The sequence below is a fragment of the Oncorhynchus nerka genome, unplaced genomic scaffold (genome assembly GCF_034236695.1).
Source record: "Oncorhynchus nerka isolate Pitt River unplaced genomic scaffold, Oner_Uvic_2.0 unplaced_scaffold_1209, whole genome shotgun sequence".
NCBI classification, from domain to species: Eukaryota; Metazoa; Chordata; class Actinopteri; order Salmoniformes; family Salmonidae; genus Oncorhynchus; species Oncorhynchus nerka.
The window spans coordinates 28,575-43,560 of NW_027040125.1; the positions used below are offsets into that span (position 1 = coordinate 28,575).

At 42.8% G+C, this 14,986-nt stretch overlaps 1 protein-coding gene across 1 annotated transcript in view; it reads left to right on the forward strand.

Moving 5' to 3' along the window:
- The window catches only part of LOC135569091 (synaptotagmin-17-like), a 69,047-nt gene that overhangs the window by 20,151 nt on the left and 33,910 nt on the right, over nt 1-14,986 (forward strand). Inside the window, 4 exon segments of the mRNA XM_065015930.1 lie at nt 1,019-1,164; nt 13,700-13,848; nt 14,359-14,420; nt 14,422-14,603. Coding sequence (XP_064872002.1) covers nt 1,019-1,164; nt 13,700-13,848; nt 14,359-14,420; nt 14,422-14,603 — 539 coding nt within the window.

Consider the following 14,986-nt stretch of genomic DNA (forward strand, 5'->3'; position numbering starts at 1 on the left):
TCTCTCCCCCTCTCCTCTCTCCTCTCTCTCTTCTCTCTCTCTATCCCCTTCTCTCTCTCTATCCCCATCTCTCTCTTCTCTCTCCTCTCTCTCCTCTCTCTCTATCCCCATCTCTCTCTCTATCCCCATCTCTCTCTCTATCCCCATCTCTCTCTCTTCTCTCTCTCTATCCCCATCTCTCTCTCCCCCTCTCCTCTCTCCCCCCTCCTCTCCTCTCTCTCTCTCTCCTCTCTCTCTATCCCCATCTCTCTCTATCCCCTTCTCTCTCTCTATCTCCATCTCTCTCCCCTCTCCTCTCTCCTCTCTCTTCTCTCTCTCTATCCCCATCTCTCTCTCTTCTCTCTCTCTATCCCCATCTCTCTCTCTTCTCTCTCTCTATCCCCATCTCTCTCTCTATCCCCATCCCTCTCTCTTCTCTCTCTCTCTCCCCATCTCTCTCTCTATCCCCTTCTCTCTCTCTATCCCCATCTCCCCCTCTCCTCTCTCCTCTCTCTTCTCTCTCTCTATCCCCATCTCTCTCTCTCCTCTCTCTCTCTCTCTCCTCTCTCTCTATCCCCATCTCTCTCTCTATCCCCATCTCTCTCTCTCTCCCCATCTCTCTCTCTATCCCCATCTCTCCTCTCTCTCCTCTCTCTCTATCCCCATCTCTCTCTCTATCCCCATCTCTCTCTCTCCTCTCTATCCCCATCTCTCTCTTCTCTCTTCTCTCTCTCCTCTCTCTCTATCCCCATCTCTCTCTCTATCCTCATCTCTCTCTTCTCTCTCTCTATCCCCATCTCTCTCTCTATCCCCATCTCTCTCTTCTCTCTCTATCCCCATCTCTCTCTCTCTTCTCTCTTTCTCTCTCCTCTCTCTTCTCTTTCTCTATCCCCATCTCTCTCTTCTCTCTTTCTCTCTCCTCTCTCTTCTCTCTCTCTATCCCCATCTCTCTCTTCTCTCTCTATCCCCATCTCTCTCTCTCCCCCCTCTCCTCTCTCCTCTCTCTCCTCTCTCTCTATCCCCATCTCTCTCTCTATAGGGTGTGCTGGCCAGGCTAACTGACTGTCTATTGTGTCGGTGGTCGTGTCGCTCATGTCTGTTGTGGTGTTGGGAGTGCTGCTTTCCGCCCAGTGATGAGGAGGTGGAGATACTGGGACCCTTCCCTGCTCAGACCCCCTCCTGGCTGTGAGTTAACACACACACACACACACACACACACATGCATGGACACACACTTAAGCGCACAAACGGACGGACGACCGCACAGACACACACACACACAAACATGAACAAAAGCACACTCACGCACACATGCCCACATGCACACAACGTTCGCTTGTCCAGTTGTGTTAGATCAGTCTCAGGAAGTAGAAGGATACACTTTTAAACCTATTCCAACAGATCTGTGGATATAGTCAATCATCATTACAGATTGTTACCAGGTCTGTCAATGCCCCCTGTTCCGTGCTGTAATGGAACAGTCCAAACCCCCCTGTTCCGTGCTGTAATGGAACAGTCCGACCCCCCCGTTCTGTGGTGTAATGGAACAGTCCGACCCCCCCGTTCTGTGGTGTAATGGAACAGTTCAAACCCCCCTGTTCTGTGGTGTAATGGAACAGTCCAACCCCCCTGTTCTGTGCTGTAAGTAAACAGTCCAAACCCCCTGTTCTGTGGCGTAATGGAACAGTCCAACCCCCCTGTTCTGCTAGTCTCTCTAGGGACCTGATGTTGACGTCAGCACTCTGGGTGAGATCATTCTGTGGTTGAGAGGGTGTGTGTGTGACAGAGACCAAAGGTCTGGCTGAAGCATTGCTCTACTGATTAAGATAGACATGTTGGAGACACACACACTGTACCGATACTGTTGTCTCTCAGGAGTAGGAACCGCATAGCATGTTACAGACCATATATCAGTACCTGTTGACTATCATGGAGACTCAGTCTGAGATACAGACCATATATCAGTACCTGTTTACTATCATGGAGACTCAATCTGAGATACAGACCATATACCAGTACCTGTTTACTATCATGGAGACTCAGTCTGAGATACAGACCATATACCAGTACCTGTTTACTATCATGGAGACTCAGTCTGAGATACAGACCATATACCAGTACCTGTTTACTATCATGGAGACTCAGTCTGAGATACAGACCATATACCAGTACCTGTTTACTATCATGGAGACTCAGTCTGAGATACAGACCATATACCAGTACCTGTTTACTATCATGGAGACTCAGTCTGAGATACAGACCAAATACCAGTACCTGTTTACTATCATGGAGACTCAGTCTGAGATACAGACCATATATCAGTACCTGTTTACTATCATGGAGACTCAGTCGGAGATACAGACCATATACCAGTACCTGTTTACTATCATGGAGACTCAGTCTGAGATACAGACCATATACCAGTACCTGTTTACTATCATGGAGACTCAGTCTGAGATACAGACCCTATACCAGTACCTGTTTACTATCATGGAGACTCAGTCTGAGATACAGACCATATACCAGTACCTGTTTACTATCATGGAGACTCAGTCTGAGATACAGACCATATACCAGTACCTGTTTACTATCATGGAGACTCAGTCTGAGATACAGACCATATACCAGTACCTGTTTACTATCATGGAGACTCAGTCTGAGATACAGACCATATACCAGTACCTGTTTACTATCATGGAGACTCAGTCTGAGATACAGACCATATACCAGTACCTGTTTACTATCATGGAGACTCAGTCTGAGATACAGACCATATACCAGTACCTGTTGACTATCATGGAGACTCAGTCTGAGATACAGACCAAATACCAGTACCTGTTTACTATCATGAGACTCAGTCATCAGACTACCTACCTGACTCAGTCTGAGATACAGACCATATACCAGTACCTGTTTACTATCATGGAGACTCAGTCTGGAGATACAGACCATATACCAGTACCTGTTTACTATCATGGAGACTCAGTCTGAGATACAGACCATATACCAGTACCTGTTTACTATCATGGAGACTCAGTCTGAGATACAGACCCTATACCAGTACCTGTTTACTATCATGGAGACTCAGTCTGAGATACAGACCATATACCAGTACCTGTTTACTATCATGGAGACTCAGTCTGAGATACAGACCATATATCAGTACCTGTTTACTATCATGGAGACTCAGTCTGAGATACAGACCATATACCAGTACCTGTTTACTATCATGGAGACTCAGTCTGAGATACAGACCATATACAGTACCTGTTTACTATCATGGAGACTCAGTCTGAGATCCAGACCCTATACCAGTACCTGTTTACTATTTTGGAGAGAGAGCCTGAGATCTTATTAAAGACCATGAGGTGTACCTGTCCCTTACTATCATGGAGACTCAGTCTGAGATCCACAGACCATAACCACAAGTACACAAAGGGTCTGTTTACTATCATGGAGACTCAGTCTGAGATACAGACCTGACTAGAGAAGTACCTGAGACTATCATGGAGACTCAGAGAGAGAGAGAGACCAGAGAGAGAGAGGGAGTACCTGAGAGACTAGAGAGAGAGACTCAGTCTGAGAGAGAGAGGGAAAGGGAGAGTACCTGAGACTAGATGGAGACTCAGTCTGGAGATAGAGAGAGAGATAGAGAGAGGGAGAGGGACTAGAGATGGAGACTCAGAGAGGAGATAGAGAGAGGGAGAGAGGGAGAGAGGAGAGAGAGGAGAGAGAGAGAGAGAGAGACCAGGATAGGGAGGGAGGGAGGGAGGGAGGGAGGAGATGGAGACTCAGTCTGAGAAACAGACCAGATTCCTCTCAGCGTTGGCTGTGATACTATCATGGAGACTCAGTCTGAGATACAGACCCTATCACCAGTACCTGTTTACTATCATGGAGACTCAGTCTGAGATAGAGACCAGCATAGACAGGATGCAGTCTCAGGATCCAGTACCTGTTTACTATCATGGAGACTCAGTCTGAGATACAGACCATATACCAGTACCTGTTTACTAGAGATGGAGACTCAGTCTGTGATACAGACCAGATACCAGTAGTAACCTGTTTACTATCATGGAGACTCAGTCTGAGTTACAGACCATATACCAGTACCTGTTTACTATCATGGAGACTCAGTCTGAGATACAGACCATATACCAGTACCTGTTTACTATCATGGAGACTCAGTCTGAGATACAGACCATATACCAGTAGAAGACTGTTGACTATCATGGAGACTCAGTCTGAGATACAGACCAGAAGGACCAGTCACCAGTTTACTATCAGGAAGACCTGTCATCAGAGAAAACATGTCTGACTCATCAGGAGACTCAGTTGTCTGTTCCTACAGAACAACCATATACAGTACCTGTTTACTATCATGGAGACTCAGTCATCAGAGACAGACCATATAAGATGTGTACCTTCCTAATAGAAGGTACCTATCATGGAGACTCAGTCTGAGATACAGACCATATACCAGTACCTGTTTACTATCATGGAGACTCAGTCTGAGATACAGACCCTATACAGTACCTGTTTACTATCATGGAGACTCAGGAGATACAGACCATATACCAGTACCTGTTTACTATCATGGAGACTCAGTCAGAGATACAGACCATATTCCAGTACCTGTTTACTCATGGAGAAGATCAGATCCTATACAGTAAGATCATCAGGAGAAGATGTGTCTGTTCCATACCAGTAGTAACCTGTTTACATCAGGAGACTCAGTCTGTTCCTACAGAAGACCATATACAGAGAAGATGTTGTTCCTATCAGGAGACTCAGTCTGAGTTAAGACCATTACCAGTACCTGTTTACTATCTGTTCCTACAGAGACTCAGTCTGAGATACAGATATATACCAGTACCTGTTTACTATCATGGATACTGTCAGTCTGAGATATTCAGAAGATATGTCAGTACCTGATTACTATCATGGAGACTCAGTCTGAGATACAGACCATAACCAGTACCTGATTATATCTGGAGACTCAGTCTGAGATACAGACCCTATAGAGTACCTGTTTACTATCATGGAGACTAAAGTGTCTGTTCCTACAGAAGAACCCTGTCATGAGGAGAAGATGTGTCTGTTCCTAGTCTGAGATACAGACCATAAACCAGTACCTGTTTAGATATTCATATAAAGACTCAGTCTGAGATACAGACCAAATACCAGTACCTGTTTATTCAGGAGATAGTCTGAGATAAAGACCCTATCAGTAGTTATTAGAGATATTCTGAGACTCAGTCTCAGATTAGAGATATTCTATACCAGTACCAGTAGTGTTTACTATTCATGGAGACTAAGTCTCAGTAGTTATTAGAGACCTGATATAAGGTGTCAGTACCTATTAGAGATATTCATGATAGAAGGTCAGTCTGTAGTTATACAGACCATATAAAGTACCAGTAGTTATTAGGAGACTATTCTGAGAAGGTGTCAGACCATATTACCAGATATTCTGATTTAGTATTATTAGGAGACTTCTGAGTCTGAGATTAGAGACCATTCTGATATAAAGTGTCAGTAGTTTAGAGATATTCTGATAGAGACTCAGTCTGAGATATTCTGACCATATAGGTGTCAGTACCTGTTTACTATTCATGGATATAAGTCTCAGATTAGAGATATTCTGATACCAGTATTAGAGATTTACTATCATGGAGACTCAGTCTGAGATATTCAGACCATTATTACCAGTATTCCTGTTTACTATCATGGAGACTCAGTCTCAGATATTCTGACCCTATAAGTACCTGTTTACTATCATGGAGACTCAGTCTGAGATATTCTGACCATATACCAGTAGTTTAGAGATATTCATAGGAAGACTCAGTCTGAGATACAGACCATATACCAGTACCTGTTTACTATCATGGAGACTCAATCTGAGATACAGACCATATACCAGTACCTGTTTACTATCATGGAGACTCAGTCTTCCTCCCAAATGAAACACTAGTTCCTAAATAGTGCACTTATTTTGACCAGAGGCCTATTGACTCTTATTAAAACATGAGGTGTCTCTGTCCCCCTCCACCCACCCCCACTCTCTATTGGTTTCATAGAAGTGTAGTTTATTAGAGATATTCTTCTCCTCTCCTCAATCCATGTGTTTTAGATTGCCAGTAGTTATTGACAACTATCTCTGATATAGCTGTCGCCATGGAGATATTCTGAGGGTCCTTGATTAGATATTCCCAGTAAGGAATGGCTGTCAGTAGTTATTAGAGATATTCTGATATAAAGTCCTCTAGTTATTATATATTCTGATAAAAGTGTCAGAAAGGAGATATTCTGATAGAAGGTGTCAGTAGTTATTAGAGATATTCTGATAGAAGGTGTCAGTAGTTATTAGAGATATTCTGATATAAAGGAGAGAGAGTTAGAGAGATATTCTGATAGAAGGTGTCAGAGAGAGATATTCTGATAGAAGAGTGTCAGAGTTATTAGAGATATTCTGATAGAAGGTGTCAGTAGATTAGAGATATTCTGATAGAAAGTGTCAGTAGTTATTAGAGATATTCTGATATAAAGTGTCAGAGTTATTAGAGATATTCTGATATAAAGTGTCAGAGTTATTAGAGATATTCTGATAGAAGGTGTCAGTAGTTATTAGAGATATTCTGATAGAAGGTGTCAGTAGTTAGAGAGATATTCTGATATAAAGTGTCAGTAGTTAGAGATATTCTGATGGAAGGTGTCAGTAGTTATTAGAGATATTCTGATAGAAGGTGTCAGTAGTTATTAGAGATATTCTGATAGAAGGTGAGAGAGTTATTAGAGATATTCTGATATAAGGAGAGAGAGAGAGAGATAGAGAGAGAGAGAGATATTCTGATAGAAAGTGAGTAGATTAGAGATATTCTGATAGAAGAGTCAGTAGTTATTAGAGATATTCTGATAGAAGGTCAGTTATTAGAGATATTCTGATAGAAGGTGTCAGAGATTAGAGATATTCTGATATAAAGGTGTCAGTAGTTATTAGAGATATTCTGATATAAGGTGTCAGTAGTTATTAGAGATATTCTGATATAAAGTGTCAGTAGTTATTAGAGATATTCTGATATAAGGTGTCAGTAGTTATTAGAGATATTCTGATAGAAGAGTCAGTTATTAGAGATATTCTGATATAAAGTGTCAGTAGTTATTAGAGATATTCTGATATAAGGGTCAGTAGTTATTAGAGATATTCTGATAGAAAGTGTCAGTAGTTATTAGAGATATTCTGATAGAAGGTGTCAGAGATTAGAGATATTCTGATAGAGAGTAGTTATTAGAGATATTCTGAGGGAGTAGGAGATATTCTGAGGGAGTGTCAGGGAGGAGGAGAAATTCTGATAAAATGAGTAAAACATGTTTGTGCAGATTCCTCTCAGCGTTGGCCAGTGATATTAAAGGGGCAATCCGGGATTCCAAACACAACAAGCTCAGTCATTAGTCATATTCTGATACATCAGTAGTTATTAGAGAACTGGATATAAAGTGTCCCTGATGGCTCCTTTAATGGTGTTTTAATAGAACTAAATTCCCTCTGAGCAGAACAGAACAGGATCCTCAGACAGGATGCAGTCTCATGTTATCATACCGTCATTACACTACAGTACCATGTGTTATTCTGATGTGTGTGTGTGTTATTAGAGATATTCTGATGTGTGTGTTATTAGAGATATTCTGATATAAAGTGTCAGTGTGTTAGAGATATTCTGATGTGTGTCAGTAGTTATTAGTGATATTCTGTGTGTGTGTGTGTGTGTGTGTGATGTTCTGATGTGTGTGTGTTATGTGATATTCTGTGTGTGTGTGTTATGTGAGATATTCTGATATAAGTGTCAGTAGTTATTGTGTATTCTGTGTGTCAGTAGTTGTGATATTCTGATAGAAGGTGTCAGAGATTAGAAATGGATATAAAGTGTCAGTAGTTATTAGGGAAAAATCTGATAGGAATGGACCTGTCATCAGTTAGAAGAGATATTCTGATAGAAGGTGTCATCAGGAGAAGATGTGATATTCTGTTCCTAAAGAAGGACCTGTCATCAGAGAGAAGATAGAAGTGTCTGTTCCTAGAAGAACCTGTCATCAGGAGAAGACGTGTCTGTTCCTACAGAAGGACCTGTCATCAGGAGAAGATGTGTCTGTTCCTACAGAAGGACCTGTCATCAGGAGAAGATGTGTCTGTTCCTACAGAAGAACCTGTCATCAGGAGAAGACGTGTCTGTTCCTACAGAAGGACCTGTCATCAGGAGAAGATGTGTCTGTTCCTACAGAAGAACCTGTCACCAGGAGAAGATGTGTCTGTTCCTGATAGAAGGTGTCAGTAGTCATCAGGAGAAGACGTGTCTGTTCCTACAGAAGGACCTGTCATCAGGAGAAGATGTGTCTGTTCCTACAGAAGGACCTGTCATCAGGAGAAGATGTGTCTGTTCCTACAGAAGAACATGGACCTGTCATCAGGAGAAGATGTGTCTGTTCCTACAGAAGGACCTGTCATCAGGAGAAGATGTGTCTGTTCCTACAGAAGAACCTGTCATCAGGAGAAGATGTGTCTGTTCCTACAGAAGAACCTGGACCTGTCATCAGGAGAAGATGTGTCTGTTCCTACAGAAGAACCTGTCATCAAGAGAAGATGTGTCTGTTCCTACAGAAGAACATGGACCTGTCATCAGGAGAAGATGTCAGTTTATTAGAGATATTCTGAGAAGATGTGTCTGTTATTAGAAGATATTCTGATATAAATGTGTCAGTTATTATAGATATTCTGATATAAAGTGTCCGTTATTAGAGATATTCTGATATAAAGTGTCAGTAGTTATTAGAGATATTCTGATATAAAGTGTCAGTAGTTATTAGAGATATTCTGATATAAGGTGTCAGTAGTTATTAGAGATATTCTGATATAAAGTGTCAGTTATTAGAGATATTCTGATATAAGGTGTCAGATTATTATTCTGATATAAAGTGTCAGTAGTTAGTTATTCTGATATAAAGTGTCAGTAGTTATTAGAGATATTCTGATATAAAGTGTCAGTAGTTATTAGAGATATTCTGATAGAAGGTGTCAGTAGTTATTAGAGATATTCTGATATAAGGTGTCAGTAGTTATTAGAGATATTCTGATATAAAGTGTCAGTTATTAGAGATATTCTGATATAAAGTGTCAGTAGTTATTAGAGATATTCTGATAGAAGGTGTCAGTAGTTATTAGAGATATTCTGATATAAAGTGTCAGTAGTTATTAGAGATATTCTGATATAAGGTGTCAGTAGTTATTAGAGATATTCTGATATAAAGTGTCAGTAGTTATTAGAGATATTCTGATATAAAGTGTCAGTAGTTATTAGAGATATTCTGATAGAAGGTGTCAGTAGTTATTAGAGATATTCTGATATAAGGTGTCAGTAGTTATTAGAGATATTCTGATATAAAGTGTCAGTAGTTATTAGAGATATTCTGATATAAGGTGTCAGTAGTTATTAGAGATATTCTGATAGAAGGTGTCAGTAGTTATTAGAGATATTCTGATATAAAGTGTCAGTAGTTATTAGAGATATTCTGATATAAAGTGTCAGTAGTTATTAGAGATATTCTGATAGAAGGTGTCAGTAGTTATTAGAGATATTCTGATATAAAGTGTCAGTAGTGTCAGTAGTTATTAGAGATATTCTGATATAAAGTGTCAGTAGTTATTAGAGATATTCTGATATAAGGTGTCAGTAGTTATTAGAGATATTCTGATATAAAGTGTCAGTAGTTATTAGAGATATTCTGATAGAAGGTGTCAGTAGTTATTAGAGATATTCTGATATAAGGTGTCAGTTATTAGAGATATTCTGATATAAAGTGTCAGTAGTTATTAGAGATATTCTGATATAAGGTGTCAGTAGTTATTAGAGATATTCTGATATAAAGTGTCAGTAGTTATTAGAGATATTCTGATATAAGGTGTCAGTAGTTATTAGAGATATTCTGATATAAAGTGTCAGTAGTTATTAGAGATATTCTGATATAAAGTGTCAGTAGTTATTAGAGATATTCTGATAGAAGGTGTCAGTAGTTATTAGAGATATTCTGATATAAGGTGTCAGTAGTTATTAGAGATATTCTGATAGAAGGTGTCAGTTATTAGAGATATTCTGATAGAAGGTGTCAGTAGTTATTAGAGATATTCTGATATAAAGTGTCAGTTATTAGAGATATTCTGATATAAAGTGTCAGTTATTAGAGATATTCTGATATAAAGTGTCAGTAGTTATTAGAGATATTCTGATATAAAGTGTCAGTAGTTATGAGAGATATTCTACATCAGCAGCATAGTGGCTGCATCCCATTTCATAATAAGGGGGGGTGCTTATATTTGTCCACATTTAAAATGTGTTTTTTGCAATGTCTCAACTCCCCCTCTTCCAGGACCAGCCGTTATCAACGGCGACCCTGGAGCAGTTAGGGTTAAGTGCAGTCGTGCAAAGTCATTCAGTAAAACTATTTTAAAGTACTACAAAGTCATTCAGTAAAACTATTTTAAAGTACTACAAAGTCATTCAGTAAAACTATTTTAAAGTACTACTTGTCAGCCCTCAAGTCTTCAAGATATGTCACTTTCTAAATACAGAAATCATCCCCGAAGATGCTACGTTTTGATTTTGTTTCTATTTTTGATAAAGCACTTTGCAAAAGCAATTTTGCACCTTATTAAGTATATTTAAAACCAAATACTTTTCCTCAAATATAACTTTACTGGGTGACTTTCCCTTAAGTCATTTTCTATTAAGGTATCTTTACTTTTTTCTCATGTATGTGCAAGGGCACATTGACAGATTTTTCTTCTTGTTGGCTCGAGGACTCGAGCTCGTGACCTTTGGGTTCCTGGCCCCACGCGCTGATCGCTAGGCGAGCTCGTGAACTTTGGGTTCCTGACCCCACGCGCTGACCGCTAGGCGAGCTCGTGACCTTTGGGTTCCTGGCCCCACGCGCTGACCGCTAGGCGAGCTTGTGACCTTTGGGTTCCTGACCCCACGCGCTGACCGCTAGGCGAGCTCGTGACCTTTGGGTTCCTGGCCCCACGCGCTGACCGCTAGGCGAGCTCGTGACCTTTGGGTTCCTGACCCCACGCGCTGACCGCTAGGCGAGCTCGTGACCTTTGGGTTCCTGACCCCACGCGCTGACCGCTAGGCGAGCTCGTGACCTTTGGGTTCCTGGCCCCACGCGCTGACCGCTAGGCGAGCTCGTGACCTTTGGGTTCCTGACCCCACGCGCTGACCGCTAGGCGAGCTCGTGACCTTGGGTTCCTGGCCCCACGCGCTGACCGCTAGGCGAGCTCGTGACCTTGGGTTCCTGACCCCACGCGCTGACCGCTAGGCGAGCTCGTGACCTTTGGGTTCCTGACCCCACGCGCTGACCGCTAGGCGAGCTCGTGACCTTTGGGTTCCTGACCCCACGCGCTGACCGCTAGGCGAGCTCGTGACCTTTGGGTTCCTGGCCCCACACGCTGACCGCTAGGCGAGCTCGTGACCTTTGGGTTCCTGGCCCCACGCGCTGACCGCTAGGCTCCCTGCCACCCCTTTGAGATGCAGACAGCTGTGTTTACAGAAGTATCACTATCGCCATGGAAACAATCAGTTCATCCTGCCAGAAAGTCGTTAACACGCACGCACGCACGCACGCACGCACGCACGCACGCACACGCACACACACACACACACACACACACACACACACACACACACACACACACACACACACACACGGAGTAGTTATGGTGATGATGTCGTTGTTGTATAGCTGTCTGATTTCCCCAGTTGAAGGATAAGGAACATTTCAACCACATTAGCCAATAACACGTGTTTCTGGTCCTTCACGTGGACCCAGAGGAGCTCCATCCTCTGAGTTGGCAGGTACCACCAATGTGTGGTAGATAAGGGGTTCTGACCCCTTTTGTGACAGATGCAAATTCATCAGGGGCCCCCTCCTAATCAGAACATTACAGCCCATTTATGTTGAAACAAATTCAACAAAAAAATGAGAGAATACAAGAAGTATTGAGTTGAAAAATTGATAATTGGTGGAGTACTGTGGATACTAATATCTCTGTGAGCCTCCCAGGCCCATGTTGCCCAGGGTTAAGAACAGAATACTGTGGATACTAATATCCCTGTGAGCCTCCCAGGCCCATGTTGCCCAGGGTTAAGAACAGAATACTGTGGATACTAATATCTCTGTGAGCCTCCCAGGCCCATGTTGCCCAGGGTTAAGAACAGAATACTGTGGATACTAATATCCCTGTGAGCCTCCCAGGCCCATGTTGCCCAGGGTTAAGAACAGAATACTGTGGATACTAATATCCCCGTGAGCCTCCCAGGCCCATGTTGCCCAGGGTTAAGAACAGAATACTGTGGATACCCCCGTGAGCCTCCCAGGCCCATGTTGCCCAGGGTTAAGAACAGAATACTGTGGATACTAATATCCCCGAGCCTGGCCCATGTTGCCTTAAGAACCTAATATCAGCCTCCCAGGCCCATGTTGCCCAGGGTTAAGAACAACAGAATACTACTGTGGATACTAATATCCCCGTCTGTGAGCCTCCCAGGCCCATGTTGCCCAGGGTTAAGAACAGAATACTGTGGATACTAATATCCCTGTGAGCCTCCCAGGCCCATGTTGCCCAGGGTTAAGAACAGAATACTGTGGATACTAATATCCCCGTGAGCCTCCCAGGCCCATGTTGCCCAGGGTTAAGAACAGAATACTGTGGATACTAATATCTCTGTGAGCCTCCCAGGCCCATGTTGCCCAGGGTTAAGAACAGAATACTGTGGATACTAATATCCCCGTGAGCCTCCCAGGCCCATGTTGCCCAGGGTTAATATCTCTGTGAGCCTCCCACAGAGGGTTATACTGTGGATACTAATATCTCTGTGAGCCTCCCAGGCCCATGTTGCCCAGGGTTAAGAACAGAATACTGTGGATACTAATATCCCTGTGAGCCTCCCAGGCCCATGTTGCCCAGGGTTAAGAACAGAATACTGATACCCTGAGCCTCCCAGGCCCATGTTGCCCAGGGTTAAGAACAGAATACTGTGGATACTAATATCTCTGTGAGCCTCCCAGGCCCATGTTGCCCAGGGTTAAGAACAGAATACTGTGGATACTAATATCTCTGTGACCCCACCCAGGGTTAAGAACGAATACTGACCGCCCTCCCAGGCCCATGTTGCCCAGGGTTAAGAACTCCCTCTGTTTCTCTCTCCAGAATACTGTGGATACTAATCTCTCCCCACGCGCTGACCGCTCTCCCTCTGTTTCTCTCTCCCTCTCTCCCAGGCCCATCTTGCCCAGGGTTAAGAACAGAATCTTGTAAATTAATAATATTACATTGGCCTGCATTCTATTACACCCTCTAAACTTATTTCACGGATCCCTTGGCCAAAAAGAGTTTAATCTGTTGTTGTTAGTAATATTCATAAACAAATGTAAATGTATTATTTGGGGGAGATCTGGCCATGGACAACCTGTAGTAGATCGAGGTTTAAGTGTTTCTCTCTCCCTGTCTTTCTCTCTGTCTCCCTCTCTCCCTCTCCCTCTGTTTCTCTCTCTCTCTCTCCCTCTCTCTCTCCCTCTTTCTCTCTGGCTCTCCCTGTCTTTCTCTCTGTCTCCCTTCTCCCTCTGTTTCTCTCTCTCTCTCTCTCTGTTTCTCTCTCTCTCTCCGTCTCAGAGTGAACGAGTGTGTGGATGAGAAGGACACTGATACCGGGGTCACTCATGTTGACTCCATGGCAATACCGCAGGACAGTATTCCGACCCGGAGACGTTCCAGCTCAGAGATGTCCCGATCCACCTTCAGCCTGGTCCGACAACTCTCCAGTAAGAACAACTGATCAAATGAATCACTGAATCAAACACTGAACCAATTAACGACTTAACTACTGAATCAAACTCTTAACCACTGAACCAATGAACCAATGAATTATTGAATTAAATACTGAATCACTGAACCAATGAATTATTGAATTAAATACTGAATCACTGAACCAAGGAATTATTGAATTAAATACTGAATCACTGAACCAATGAATTATTGAATTAAACACTGAATCACTGAACCAATGAATTATTGAATTAAACACTGAATCACTGAACCAATGAATTATTGAATTAAATACTGAATCACTGAACCAATGAATTATTGAATTAAATACTGAATCACTGAACCAATGAATTATTGAATTAAATACTGAATCACAGAACCAATTAACTACTAAGAACCAATGAATCAAAAAAATATTTAATTAACTTCTTCGTTCCCCTCTCCTCTCTCCCTCTCTTTTCTCCTTGATCTATATTCTCCTCTATTCACCCCCTCCCCTCCCCCAGGTCTAGACGCCCGCAGGCCCAGCTCTCCGCTGGTTGATGTGAAACCCATTGAGTTCTGGGCCAATGGGCCCCAGGAAGGAGGTGATCCAGCCGCTGCGTCGACCCCAGCCCCCTCCGGATGACTACTTCAGGAAGTTGGAGCCACGCCTCTACTCTCTGGACTCATCCGGAGACGACGTGGACTCGCTAACGGACGAGGAGATTCTGCTACGATACCAACTGGGCATGCTCCACTTCAGCACACAGTAATGTCTTCTCTTCTATACCTTGTGTTATATCTTTTATGTTTCAGAATCAGAATGTACATGTACACTTCCCTGCTTTCCTATAAGCAGCATGTACACTTCCCTGTTTTCCTATAAGCAGCATGTACACTTCCCCAGGTCCCCTGCTTTCCTATAAGCAGCATGTACACTTCCCCAGGTCCCCTGCTTTCCTATAAGCAGCATGTACACTTCCCTGTTTTCCTATAAGCAGCATGTACACTACCCCAGGTCCCCTGCTTTCCTATAAGCAGCATGTACACTTCCCCAGGTCCCCTGCTTTCCTATAAGCAGCATGTACACTTCCCCAGGTCCCCTGCTTTCCTATAAGCAGCATGTACACTTCCCTGTTTTCCTATAAGCAG